At 45.5% G+C, this 14,286-nt stretch overlaps 1 protein-coding gene across 1 annotated transcript in view; it reads left to right on the top strand.

The window, feature by feature from the left end:
- Positions 1-14,286, top strand: part of cfap157 (cilia and flagella associated protein 157) — a 36,740-nt gene that overhangs the window by 19,200 nt on the left and 3,254 nt on the right. The window contains exon 7 of the mRNA XM_080212500.1: positions 13,156-13,370. Within this exon, the coding sequence (XP_080068626.1) occupies positions 13,156-13,370 (215 nt within the window). The remainder of the gene's footprint in view (positions 1-13,155; positions 13,371-14,286) is intronic.

A 14,286-nucleotide genomic window follows, 5' to 3' on the forward strand; every position in this document is an offset into this window, starting at 1 on the left:
GGGTCCCTGGCGCAGTGAGGCAGCAGCGCTAACCACTGTGCCAGTTTCCCATCCAATGCAAGAAGCTTCTTTATAGATTGCTATTATGTGTATCTTTACCCATTCTTTGTTCATGTGACAATACTGTGTCTTTAAGAAATGTATTTATTTCATGTTTCAGAGATTATTTCCTCGCGTGGATGTAGCTGTTACTTGGGGGCATAACTATAAGGTTCATGGTGGGAGATATAGAAGGGACGCCTGAGGTAGGTTCTTTACTCAGAGAGTGGTTGGGGTGTGGAATGGACTGCCTGCTGTGATAGTGGAATTGGACACTTTAGGAGCTTCCAAGCAGTTAGTGGGTAGGCACATGGAGCACACCAGAATGATAAGGAGTGGGATAGCTTGATCTTGGTTTCAGACAAAACTTGGCACAACATCGAGGGCTGAAGAGCCTGTACTGTGCTCTACTGTTCTATGTTCTATTTTCTTATGAGGGGAATGTCTTAAACTGCAGCTGTGATTATGGTGTTAATTTGTCTGCTCCAGGCAGCCCACATATGAAGATCATAGAAGCATCATTGATCCTAGATATTGGATGTTTGTTTTAATGTGTGCTAATGTAGTTTGTTTATTTTTGAGCTGTCCCTTGGGGTTTCAGAGTGGGATTTAATTAGATTGATTGACAGGAGTGTGTTATTTGCTAATGGATGGAGCTGGGCTTACGTAGGGAGAAAGAGCAGGCAGTTTCTGCTTGGATTTGCAAGGAGCAGCAGACCTTCTCTCACTCCCGCTCTCTCTGGGGCCTGCTAGAAAATAGGTATCTCTCTCCAGGGGTATCTGGAAGTTTGAGGACTGCCATCCTGTAAAGCAAAACACAGGCCTGTTGTTTGCTAACTAATTTTGAAGGGGAGTTTACATCTTTGAGGAATATTGCTTAAATTGGAAATAGAGATAGGCTAGCAGTTAAGAATTATATATTGTCATGTTTAAGTTTTCCATTTGGTAAAAGTTATGCTGATTCTTCTCATTAAACTGTATTGTTAAATAAAGTTTGTTTTGATAAAAGTTTCCTGCTGAGTAAATAGAATCACACCAGGAGTGAAACACCTTGGGGGCGATTCTCCCAGCCTTGGCATGGCCAAGGGGACACCTCGGCAATGCCACCAGGCATCGGGTAGTGCCAAAGGAACGCAGCCCAATGGGAGGGACTTGGGGGAAGATCGGGGAGGGTGGGGATTCTCGTTGCCACTCTGCACTGGGATCAGTGACAGAGAGAGGCCAGCAATCAGAGCTGGACTCTGGGGTGGGACGGGGGTAGGGTTCTGCGTGTGGGGGGAGGGGGGGGATCAGGGCTACAGATGGTGGGGGGAGTGGGGGAGTCAAGGTTGAGGCTGGACATAGTCTGGAGAGGCCAGCTATCAGACTGTGGGCGGGGGGACAGTAATGCGGGGGTCGCAGGGCTGGCCAGCGATCGGGAGACTGGCAGGGCAGGGCTACTGCTCACGCGCCGACCTTGGCGCTGATAGATCGGCATGTGCGCAGTGGCACGCTCGGCGCTGTGCTGCTGGCCTCTCCAGCAGGAATAAGCACTGCCCACTGATATTTCACATGATTCACGCTAGGGCACTCTGCAGTGTACAGAGTATGGAAAATTCATTTTGGAACTCCCATTTAAAGATTTAGTCCAGCGTTTATGCAAACTTAGAATTTTTTTGGGAGAATTGCCTCTATTTATGCTCACAATACTGCCAAAACCAAAAATAGTTGGTGTCTAACTTAACTTAGTAGTGCACCTCGGAGTTTCTGAACTGCTCCCTAACAGTTCATATCACTGGCGTTTGATCTTGGCTATACCAGAGTGTCAAGGTAAATGATAAGTAACTCTTAGTTGTGTAAGAAAGTGCCAGACTTAATCCATGGCCTGAATTAGGCTGCACTAGTTTTCCTTGCCCATAATGCTACAAGTGGCCTCAGCATCCCTGGCCTAGGGAATTTAGTGTCCTGCTGAACACGATGTGGAGATGCCGGCGTTGGACTGGGGTAAACACAGTAAAAAGTCTGACAACACCAGGTTTCAGTCCAACCGATTTATTTGATTGTAAACTCACTGGATTTCGAGGTTTCCCTCTTCGTCAAGTGAATGGAGAGTTCTGGCCTCAGCAGAGCATATATAGCACAGACAGAACTCTCCATTCACCTGACGAAGAAAGAAACCTCGAAAGCTAGTGAGTTTACTATCAAATAAATCAGTTGGGCTTAAACCTGGTGTTGTCAGACGTTTTACTCTGCTGAACACAATACAGCAATCCCTGTGGAACTGTGTGCGTGGTTGTCAGAGGAGCAAAAGGTTGAATTTAGCATGAAGGAATAAACTTCCAAAAATCACGGTTCAAGCTCACAGCTTGGACTCGGTACCAGAGGACTGCCAGGGTCTAAGGATCCATATGGGAGTCTGACTCAAGTGCTGGCAGAAATAAAAACCAAAGATTAATTACAGTGTTGTTCCTGTTGGAGTTAGAAGATGAATTCTTCGACTCAGAAGTCTTCCATGAGTTAACTTATAATGGGAGCCACCTGCGATGTGCTAACTGTGAAAAGCCCTCAGGAGGTGAAAGGCTAACACAGCTGGAGCATGCTTCTTGTACTCCCCAGAGTGCAGCAGCCCATAGTGCAGTTTCTGTTATGCAGGGTATACAAAACCGTCGTGGTAAATTTCAATGTGTCGTCACTTGCACACTTGAGCTGACTCACCCTTGAGCTCGTTTTCCTCTGCCCTGTGAGGAAGGGTTTTGTTTTCTGGTTTCTGTGACCGACCATTTTTACATCATGTTACAAGAATGCAGCTATTACTGGGTTTTTAGCTGTCATGTTGCACAACTGGGATCCAGCTCCCTGCTTCATATTTACATGAAATAGTTTGCAGCTGTTTGGAAGAGCCCCATGCAGGCCTTGGAACTTCAACAAATAAACATCTGGAATACAGAGGAAGAGAGGGCAGTCTTTCTGCATATCTTATCTCATCACAGTTTAATGGATTTTCATTCATTAACCCTTGAGGGGTATTGTTTCTTGTGCGCTATACAGACAAAGCGTACTGTTCATAGAGCACACAAGGGAGAAGGAAAGGAGAGTGCGCAGAATGTTGTGTTACAGTCATAGCTAGGGTGTCAAGAAAGATCTGCTTAATATAGGGTAGGTCCATTCAAAAGTCTGATGGCAGCAGGGAAGAAGCTGTTCCTGAGTCAGTTGGTACGCGATCTCAGACTTTTGTATCTTTTTCCCAACGGAAGAAGATGGAAGAGAATATGTCCAGGGTGCATGAAGTCCTTGATAATGCTAGCTGTTTTTCTGAGGCAGTAGGAAGTGTAGACGGAGTCGCAACTCTTAGTAGTTTCTTGCAGTCTTGGTCAAAGCATGTATGGTAGCATGATGGTTGTATTACTGGACTGGTAAACCAGTGTTCTGAGGACTTTCATTCATTAACCCTTGAGGGCTAGGATGGCATGATGGTAATGTCACTGGACTAGTCAAGCAGTGTTCTGAGTTAATGATCTGCAAACATCAATTCAGATCCCACCATGGCAGCTGAGGAACTTAGAAGCAAACTTACTTTTCATAGCCATCAGATGATTGGTCATTTTGTGACCAATGAGGGGCTTTTGAAGTGTAGCAATGTACTATTGTAGGAAATACTGCAGCCAGTTTGCACACAGCAAGCTGCCCACAAGCAACAAGGTGATAATGGCCAGGTGATCTGTTTTACTGTTGTTGACTGAAAGATAAATATTAGCCAAGGATACTGGGATAGCTCCTTCGCTCTCCTTTATAATAGCACCAGCTAATTATCCAGCTGAGAGGGCACATGGGGTCTTTGTTTAACATCTTACCTGAAAGACAGCACCTTTGGCAAGGCAGCAATCCACCCATACAGCACTGGGGGTGTCCACCTTGATTTCTGTGTTAAAGTCCTGGAGTAAAATTTGAACCCAGCATCTGCTGGCTAGAGACAAGACCACAGTTCACACAAATTCTGTCAAGTATATCTGCAATAAAAAGCTAAGTTATTATATCAGCACTCATAATCACAGAATGGTCACAGCACAGAAGGAGGCTATTTGCCTGTCATGTCTCTGCTGGTCTTCTGAAGGAACAATTCACCCTAGTGCCATCCCTTTCCTCCACCCCCCAGAACTCCTTGCACATTCTTCCTTTTCAGGTAATAGCCCAACTCCCTCTAGAGTGCTTTGGTTGAATCTGCCTCCAATGCATACAGAGACGCTGCTGTCCAGATGAAAACATTTTCCTTCATGGCTCCATTTGCCAATGATCTGAAATTTATCCTGTCTTGCTCTCGACCTTTCCAATGGGAGCAGTTTCTCTCTGTCCACTCTGAGCAGACCCCTCATGCTTTTCAATCCCTCTATCAAATCTCCTTTCAATCTTCTTTTCTCTAAGTCCCAACTTCTCCAATCTGTCCACATGACTGAAGTTTCTCATTCTTGGAACCATTCTTGTGACTCTATTCTGCACCCTTCCTAGCGCTTTCTAAAGTATGGTGCTTGGAACTAGACACAATACTCCAGTTGAGGCCAAACCAGTATGTTTACACAAGTTGAACATAACTTCCTAGCTTCTATATTCTCTGCCTCTCTTTATAAAGCATAGCATGCTTGATCAGTTGGGCCAGTGGAATGATGAATGGCAGACGAAGTTTAATTTAGATAACTGTGAGGTGATGCATTTTGGTAGAACGAATTGGGGCAGGGCCTACTCAGTTAACGGTAGGGTGTTGGAGAGAGTTATAGAACAAGACATCTAGGAGTACATGTTCAAAGCTCCTTGAAAGTGGAGTTGCAGGTGGACAGTGAGTTGAAGAAGGCATTTGTCATGCTTGGTTTCATTGGTCAGACCACTGAATACATGAGTTGGGACACCTTGTTGAAGTTGTACAAGACATTGGTAAGGCCGCACTTGGAATACTGTGTACAATTCTGGTCACCCTACTATAGAAAGGATGTTAATAAACTAGAAAGAATGAAGAAAAGATTTACTAGGATGCTACCGGAACTTGATGGCTTGAATTATAAAAGGCTGGATAGACTGAGACTTTTTTCTCTGGAGCGTAGAAAGCTGAGGGTTGATTTTATAGAGGTCTCTAAAACAATGAGGGGCATAGATTAGGTAGAGAGTCAATATCTTTTCCCAAAGATAAGGGATTCTAATACTAGAGGGCCATAGGTTTATGGTGCGAGGGGAGAAATACAAAAGGGTTCAGAGGGGTAATTTTTTCATAGAGGGTGGTGAGTGTCTGGAACAAGCTGCCAGAGGTGGCAGTAGAGGCAGATACAATTTTGTCTTTTAAAATCGTTCAGATGGTTACATGGGTAAGATGGATATAGAGGGAAATGGCCTAAATGTGGGCAATTGGGACTAGCTTAGTGGTTAAAAACTGGGCGACATGGACAAGTTGGGCCAAAGGGCCTGTTTCCATGCTGTAAACCTTTATGACTCTATGCAGTATCCCAGTATTTCTCACTGACAAAAGCTAAACTTTCTCTTCACTTTTTCTGTTTTAGAATAGTAAAGCTGAATAAAGATGTAACTTAGACTTTTCAGTGCATTGTGGCCTAGTATATTGTATTCAGTGCAATGTGTCCTGAAATGGGCTTTCTTTGCTGTGTCAGTGCATCATTGTTTGCTGGAGCAGACGAGAAAGGAGCATCAGAGAGAAAGCTAAGACTTTACCTGTTAAAAACCTGTTTAAAATAAGTTTAAAGCACTTTGTTCTTTGTAGAACTGTTTAAAGCATTTACTTATTGTATTTACTGCTTTAAGAATTGTGAGGGAGTGATTATCAGGCAGTTGTGGCCCATCAGCTTTAATTATCAAGTGTCCACACGGTGAAGCCTTACATTGTTTGCTGGAGCAGACGAGAAAGGAGCATCAGAGAGAAAGCTAAGACTTTACCTGTTAAAAACCTGTTTAAAATAAGTTTAAAGCACTTTGTTCTTTGTAGAACTGTTTAAAGCATTTACTTATTGTATTTACTGCTTTAAGAATTGTGAGGGAGTGATTATCAGGCAGTTGTGGCCCATCAGCTTTAATTATCAAGTGTCCACACGGTGAAGCCTTACATTGTTTGCTGGAGCAGACGAGAAAGGAGCATCAGAGAGAAAGCTAAGACTTTACCTGTTAAAAACCTGTTTAAAATAAGTTTAAAGCACTTTGTTCTTTGTAGAACTGTTTAAAGCATTTACTTATTGTATTTACTGCTTTAAGAATTGTGAGGGAGTGATTATCAGGCAGTTGTGGCCCATCAGCTTTAAATCAGCGCCAAGTTTAAAAGGAGGCCTGGTGTAGATAGCGGGCAGCGTCGGAGCGGGCAGCGGAGTGAGAGGGAAGCAGAGTGAGCTATTAGGGCTTAATATCAAAAAGGGCTGGAAGGTAAAAAGGCCAGGTTGAAAGAACAAGGAAAAAAAAAATTTTTTTTTTCAAAACTACTACAGCAAAAAACAAGGAAAAAATTTTTCCCACAACAAATTATATTGAATAATGGAGGGACATGTGATGTGCGGTTCCTGTATGATGTGGGAACTGGTGGACCCCAGGGTCCTTCCCAGAGACCATGTCTGCAGTAAGTGCAGGTTGCTGGAGGAGCTCCAGCTCAAGGTGGATGAGCTGGCCTCTGAGCTACAGACACTGAGGCTCATCAGGGGGAGAGAGGGTGTCATTGTCAATGGGGTGCAAGTGACATCCACCCCCTCTAGACTGTCTAAATCTAAGGGTCAGGAACAAAAGGGGGCTGCTGGGAGGAGGAAGGGGGGTGAGGAGCAGAGGCCTCAGCCTCTTAATCTGCATAACAGGTTTGAGGTTCTTGCTTCCACTCTGGAAGAGGACGAGGCAGGTGAGGTTGGTGAGCAAACTGCACACGGTACAGTGATGCAGCAGGACATAGGCAAAGAGAAGGGGAAAAGGAACGTAGTAGTGATTGGGGATAGTGGGGTGAAGGGTATTGACACTGTCCTTTGTCACAATGACAAAGTGCACAGAAGGGTGTGTTGTCTGCCTGGTGCTCGGGTACAGGATGTCGCAGCTGGGCTGCAGAGGAATCTGGAGTGGGAGGGTGAGAACCCAGTTGTGGTGGTACATGTGGGTGCCAGCGACGTAGGCAAAGTGCGGACTGAGGATCTGGGGAGGGAGTATGAGAAGCTGGGAATGGAATTAAAAAGTAGAACCGACAAGGTGGTCTTCTCTGGGCTACTGCCTGAACCGAGTGCAGATGGGCGTAGGGTTGACAGGATTAAGGAAGTGAATGGGTGGCTCAGAGATTGGTGTGGGAGGAATGGGTTCGAATTTATGGGGCATTGGCACCAGTATTGGGGTAGGTGGGACTTGTTCGGGCGGGATGGGGTTGGTCTGAATCGTGCTGGGACCAGAGTGCTGGCGAATCGAGTAAAGAGGACTGTAGACAGGGCTTTAAACTAATTGGGGGGGGGAGGGTGCGAGGGTAGGTGATGTTAGGAGGTCTACAGTTAAGGATAGGGTACAGGTAAGGGAAGAGGCTGAGGATGTCCCAAGTGGTGGCGTTACGGCAAATAGGGTCCAGAAGAAGGCTGGGATGAAAGCGCTTTATCTGAATGCACGAAGCATTCGGAATAAAGTGGATGAGCTGGTGGCGCAGATCGACACAAATGGATACGATCTGGTGGCCATTACAGAGACGTGGCTGCAAGGTGACAGGGACTGGGAGATGAATGTACAGGGGTATCAAGTGTTTAGGAAGGATAGGCAGGAGGAAAGAGGGGGTGGCGTAGCTCTGCTGATTAAGGACAGCATCAAGGTGGTAGCAAGGGATGATATCGGAGCCAAAGAGCAGAAAGTGGAATCGTTGTGGGTGGAGATTAGGAACAGCAAAGGGAGGAAGACGCTGGTGGGTGTCGTCTATAGGCCCCCGAATAATGATCTGGAGGTGGGGCGGGCTGTTAACGCGCAAATAAGTGCGGCGTGCAGGAATGGGACGGCAGTAGTTATGGGGGATTTCAATCTGCATATTGATTGGTCGACCCATGTTGGACGAGGTGGGCTCGAGGAGGAGTTCTTGGAATGCTGCCGGGATAGTTTCCTGGAACAGTGTGTGTTGGAGCCGACGAGGGAGCGAGCTATCTTGGATCTGGTGCTATGTAATGAGGCGGGTAGAATTAGGGACCTTGAGGTGAAGGATCCTCTTGGAGAGAGTGATCATTGTATGGTGGAGTTTCTGTTGCAGATGGAGGAGGAGAAAGTGGGTTCCCGGACACGTGTCCTTTGTTTGAATAGAGGGGAGTATGGTAGGATGAGAGAAGAATTGGCGAATGTGGACTGGGGGAGCGCGTTGGAAGGTAGGTCTGCTGAGGAGCAGTGGAGGATCTTTAAGGAGATCTTTCTTGGTGCTCAGCAGAAATTTATTCCGATGGTTAAAAAGGACAGTAGGAAGAGAGGTAATAAGCCGTGGATAACGAAGGAGGTGAAGGAAAGTGTTAAATTAAAAGCGGAGGAATTTAGAGTAGCTAAGAGCAGTGGGCGAGAAGAGGATTGGGAAAGGTTTAAATGTCAACAAAGATTGACAAAAAAGTTGATAAAGGAGGGTAGGAGAAGCTATGAAGCTGGGCTAGCGCTTAATATAAAAAAGGATAGCAAGAGTTTTTATAAATATATAAAAAGGAAGAGGCTGGCTAGGGTGAACGTTGGTCCCTTAGCGGATGAGAAAGGGGACCTAGTGGTAGGGGATGGGGATATGGCTAAGGTCTTGAATAACTTTTTTGTTTCTGTCTTCACGGAGGAGGACGTGAATAATTTGCCGGGTGTTAGCGATGGAAAGGTGGTAGGACTGGAGGGTCTTAATGACATTACTGTTACTAGAGAGGTGGTGCGCGACAGACTGGAGGGGCTGATTGTGGACAAGTCCCCAGGACCGGATGGAATGCATCCGAGGGTTCTGAAAGAAATGGCGGAGGTGATAGTGGATGCCTTGGTGGTTATTTTCCAGACGTCGCTGGATTCCGGGGAAGTGCCGGAGGATTGGAAAACGGCTAATGTTACACCGTTGTTTAAGAAGGGTGCCAGGCAAAAGGCGGGGAATTACAGGCCGGTTAGTTTAACGTCTGTGGTAGGTAAAATGTTAGAATCCGTCATTAAGGAGGAAATTGCGAGGCATCTTGAAGGGAATTGCTTGATAGGGCAGACGCAACACGGTTTCATTAAAGGGAAGTCGTGTCTGACAAATTTACTGGAGTTCTATGAGGATGTGTCTAGGGCGGTGGATAGAGGAGAGCCGGTGGATGTGGTCTTTCTGGATTTTCAGAAGGCGTTTGATAAGGTACCTCACAAGAGGTTACTGCAGAAGGTCAGAAGACATGGAGTTGGGGGTAGGGTGTTAGCGTGGATAGAGGATTGGTTGTCAAATAGGAGGCAGAGAGTGGGGGTCAATGGGTGCTATTCGGATTGGCGGTTGGTGACTAGTGGGGTGCCCCAGGGGTCGGTGCTGGGGCCTCAGCTATTTACCATTTATATAGATGATCTGGAGGAGGGAACCGAGTGTAGGGTGTCGAAATTTGCTGATGACACCAAGATTGGGGGAAAGGCAAATTGTGCGGAGGGTGTGGAGAGTCTGCAGAAGGATCTAGATAGGCTGGGCGAATGGGCCAGGAAATGGCAAATGGAATTTAATGTTGGCAAGTGTGAGGTGGTCCACTTTGGTAGGAAGAATGGTAGGAAGGACTATTACTTACGTGGCGAAAAACTGCAGCAGGCGACGGTGCAGAGGGACCTCGGGGTCCTTGTGCATGAGTCGCAAAAACCCAGCCTGCAGGTGCAGCAGGTGGTCAGGAAGGCGAATGGGATGCTGGCCTTCATAGCGAAGGGGATTGAATATAAAAGTAGGGAGGTCTTGCTGCAGCTGTATAGGGCATTGGTGAGGCCGCAGCTGGAGTACTGTGTGCAGTTTTGGGCGCCGCACCTGCGCAAGGATATTTTGGCCTTGGAGGGAGTGCAGAGGAGGTTTACTAGGCTGATACCGGAGTTGAGGGGGTTGAGCTATGAGGAGAGGCTGAATAAACTAGGCTTGTACTCGTTAGAGTTTAGAAGAATGAGGGGAGATCTCATTGAGACGTATAAGATGATGAATGGGATGGATAGGATAGAGGTGGAAAGACTCTTCCCGCTCAAAAAAGACAGTAGGACTAGGGGGCACAGCCTCAAGATAAAGGGGGGGCGGTTCAGAACGGAGTTGAGGAGGAACTTCTTCACTCAAAGGGTGGTGAATCTCTGGAATTCTCTGCCCGTTGAAGTGGTGGAGGCTGCCTCGCTAAATATTTTTAAGAAGCGGGTTGATGGGTTTTTGATAAGAGAGGGGATTAAGGGTTATGGGGAGAGGGCGGGAAAGTGGAACTGAGCCACGACAGATCAGCCATGATCTTATTGAATGGCGGGGCAGGCTCGAAGGGCCAGATGGCCTACTCCTGCTCCTATTTCTTATGTTCTTATGTTCTTATTTCACATTACGCAGAATCCAGTCTATTGTGTCCAGGTTGCTGTCCTGTGTGAGTCCACTTCATATTGGCTGTCTCCTTTATCGGGTGCCAAGGACCAGAACTGGGAAAGGGGTGAACATTTTTGGGTTGCTAATGTTCTTGTTTGTTGGGGATATTCTTCAAATAATCCACTTTTTATATTGTTTTTATACTCTGCCTGTTGTTGACAGAGTTAAAGGAGATTTTCTTGAGGGTGATCTCCCTTGTAAGCCACATCAGGGATGCACACATTGCAGCTAATAAAAATAACTTCTGTGCTTGCTTTCCAATTTCACAACTGTTTATAGATTGTGTAAGTTTGATTATTTTAATATTTTTGCCATTTTTAAAAATTTACTTTTCAGCTAGAAATAATATTGATCAGATACTTCTAAGGTTATGCCCTCTTGTTCTGGGTTCTCCCACCACAGGAAGTAGATCTATTCCAGGAACTGTCTTATTGCAGTGCTTGTGTCACCCCTTCACCTTCGATATCCAAGAAAATACAAACCACATCTATGCGACCAAATCATTTAAACCCTGGTATAACTCTAGCAAAATGGCTCTGTACTCCTCTGCGGTCGCGATATCTTAGAATCCTTACTATACAGAAGGAGACCATTCGGCCCATCGCATCTGCATCGACCAGAATCCCACGCAGACCCTATTCCTGTAACCCCACATATGTACTCTGCTAACCCCCCTGATGCTAAGGGGCAATGTAGCATGGCCAATCCACCTGACCCTCACATCTTTGGACTGTGAGAAGAAACTGGAACACCCAGAGGAAACCCACCTATATCCACCCTCCTCTCCAAAAAAGTAAATGAAATGCCATTGCAGATCTTCAGAGGATCAGACACTGGAGTGTCGCAACTATGGGATTTTCACAGTGATTTCATTGCAGTGTTAATGTAAGCCTACTTGTGACACTAATAAATAAGTACTCCTAAATATTTTATTTATTCTCTATTAACTGTGAGCTTCATTGCTCATTGGTAAAAGATTTTTTTTTTATTTTTAACTCCATTCTTAAAGTTGCAAAGTCAATGCTCAGAGTGGACCTGGAAAACCCAAATTCATTCTTTGCTTCTCCAAAAACCAAATTTAAAATCTATTTGAATCCAGTAAGAAGTTTCACAACACCAGATTAAAGTCCAACAGGTTTATTTGGTAGCATGAGCTTTCGGAGTGCTGCCCCTTCATCAGGTGAGTGAAGAGTTGAGTTCACAAACAGGGCACGGACTCAATTGCTAGATAATGGTTGGAATGCAAGTCTTAACAGTAATCAATTGAATCCAATTCATGGTCCCCGCAAGAGAGACAAATAAGATCCAAGCTGACAAGATGAGGCATTGAGCCCCATCCTGGGCTTAATCTGACGCTTGATCTTAGCCAAAAGGCCGAGAAGCAATAGTTGTTAGTGCTGTTAAAATCATTCTAATATTTCATCAGGTTAGTTCTATTCCCCCCAGAGAACAATGAGGCAACTCGGTTCATCCATGCTAGTTTTTAAAGAGGGAAGTTTGTATAAATTCCGGAAACATTGCTAACTACAAACACATCAATACTTGTAACCTGGGTGGCATGGTGGTTAGCATTGCTGCCTTAAGCTCCAGGGACCGGGGTTCAATTCTGAGCTTGGGTCACCTGTCTGTGTAGAGTTCTCTCCATGTCTGCGTGGTTTCTCTGGGTGCTTGGGCTTCCTCTCCCAGTCCAAAGATGTGTGGGTTAGGTGGATTGGCCATGCTAAATTGTCACTTAGTGTTCGGGATACGTAGATTAGAGGGATTACCGGGGTTAATATGTGGGATTACAGGGATGAGGACCAGGTGGGATTGTTGTCAGTGCAGACTTGATGGGCCGAATTGGCCTCCTTCTGCAGTGCAAGGTTTCTATGATTCTATGATTTCTATGTTTCTAGTCAATAGATCTGTGACTTAACACTGTTAACTTGTAAACTGTCTAAGAAGGAAGCAAGTCCTGAATTGATCTCAGATTTATGTATTTTCAGTTATTTATCTGAACTATAAATTTGCAATCTGCAAGAATATTGCTGAGCAGCCTTGGTTATTTATTTTTTAATTTAACCTTATCTGCTAATTACTTGCAATCTCAATGTTTTACAAGGTTAATAAACAATTGTTATCTGATGTCTTTGATAACCGGGTGAAGATTTATCTGGTATCATTGATGAATATTGCTGCCAGGGTACTTAACCAGTTTTCTGACTTGGAAATCCCAGGAAACTATTCTTATACTGTTTTAAAGTTTATTTATTAGTGTCACAAGTAGGCTTACATTAACACTGCAATGAAGTTACTGTGAAAATCCCCTAGTCACCACAATCCGGCACCAGTTTGGGTACACTGATGGAGAAATTAGGTTGGCCACACTAATCAGCATGTCTTTCGGTCTGTGGGAGGAAACAGGAGACCCCGGAGGAAATCCACACAGACACAGGTAGAACGTGCAGAATCCACACGGTGACCCAAGTTGGGAATTGAACCCAGGTCCCTGGTGCTGTGAGATAGCAGTGCTAACCGCTGTGCTGCCATGCGCCCTATGGATATCTCTAGAACTGTGAATGGATTTATTCTAATTGTGCACTGCCCTTTCCCTGCAGGACAAGACAGAATGTGCGGATGAACCCTTCTCCACTGCCCATCTGGAGAAGACAGACTCTGAGATGCTGCTGTATGCTCATCGCAGCCAAATGATGCAGAAACTGCTGCTTTTGCTCAACAGTGCAGCCATATTCGGACTTGGGCCTTCACTGGGAGAGTTCATTAAAGATAAGCTGCCTCACGTAGAACACAAAGTTCCAAACATTCAAGGGAGGTATGTAACACCGAGTAAATGGGGAGCAGCCTTTATCGTGCTAGAATTTACAGTCTGCATTTGCTTTATCATTTCATAGAATCCCTACAGTGCAGGAGGAGGCCATTCGGCCCATTGAACCTGTGCTGACAACAACCCCACCTAGGTCCTATCCTCGTAACCCCACATATTTACTCTGCTAATCCCCCTGACACTAAGGAGCAATTTAGCATGGCCAATCCACTTGTCCAGCAGATCTTTGGACTGTGGGAAGAAACCGGAGTACCCGGAGGAAACCCACGCAGACACGGGGAGAACGTGCAAACTCCATACAGACAGTAATCGGAAGCCGGAACTGGACCCGAGTCCCTGACGCTGTGAGGCGGCAGTCCTAACCACTGTGCCGCCATGCTGCCCATTTTTTGAAAACACGTTCATTGATTTAATTTCCCGACTATGCCCTTGTTTTAAAATCCAGAATTCTTCCTTGCCCTGGGTCGTGCTGCATTAGACCATTTGCTGCCTGTGAGCTGGTACTGTGAATGTCAGCAGCTGTATCCTGCTCTGGGGAAAGCACAGTAAGAAGTCTCACAACACCAGGTTAGAAAGCAGACAGGTATCATTTAGCTGTGAACAAAGTTTCCAGCAGTAGTTACTAATTAGCTGTGTTCCGGAACCTCTGGCTGATTTTATTCGAAAGAAGGAGGAAATCCTCACCGGTCAATGTTCAATCATTGTGAGGTTTTCGTCAATGGCAAACACCAGTCCATGAGACTGGTTATAGTATTCTCTAAACTCTACTTCAGCTAACATAGTATGGGCTAGGGATTAAAGATCTTTAGTTCCACCTGGGTGACGGACTTTTCTGACTCCTCTCTCCGGCGAGATTTTCCAGTCTTGCCGAAGTCAGTGGACTTTAGAACAGCTTTATATCATA

Source organism: Carcharhinus amblyrhynchos, chromosome 25, assembly GCF_965287045.1.
Source record: "Carcharhinus amblyrhynchos chromosome 25, sCarAmb.v2.hapA, whole genome shotgun sequence".
Taxonomy (NCBI): domain Eukaryota; kingdom Metazoa; phylum Chordata; class Chondrichthyes; order Carcharhiniformes; family Carcharhinidae; genus Carcharhinus; species Carcharhinus amblyrhynchos.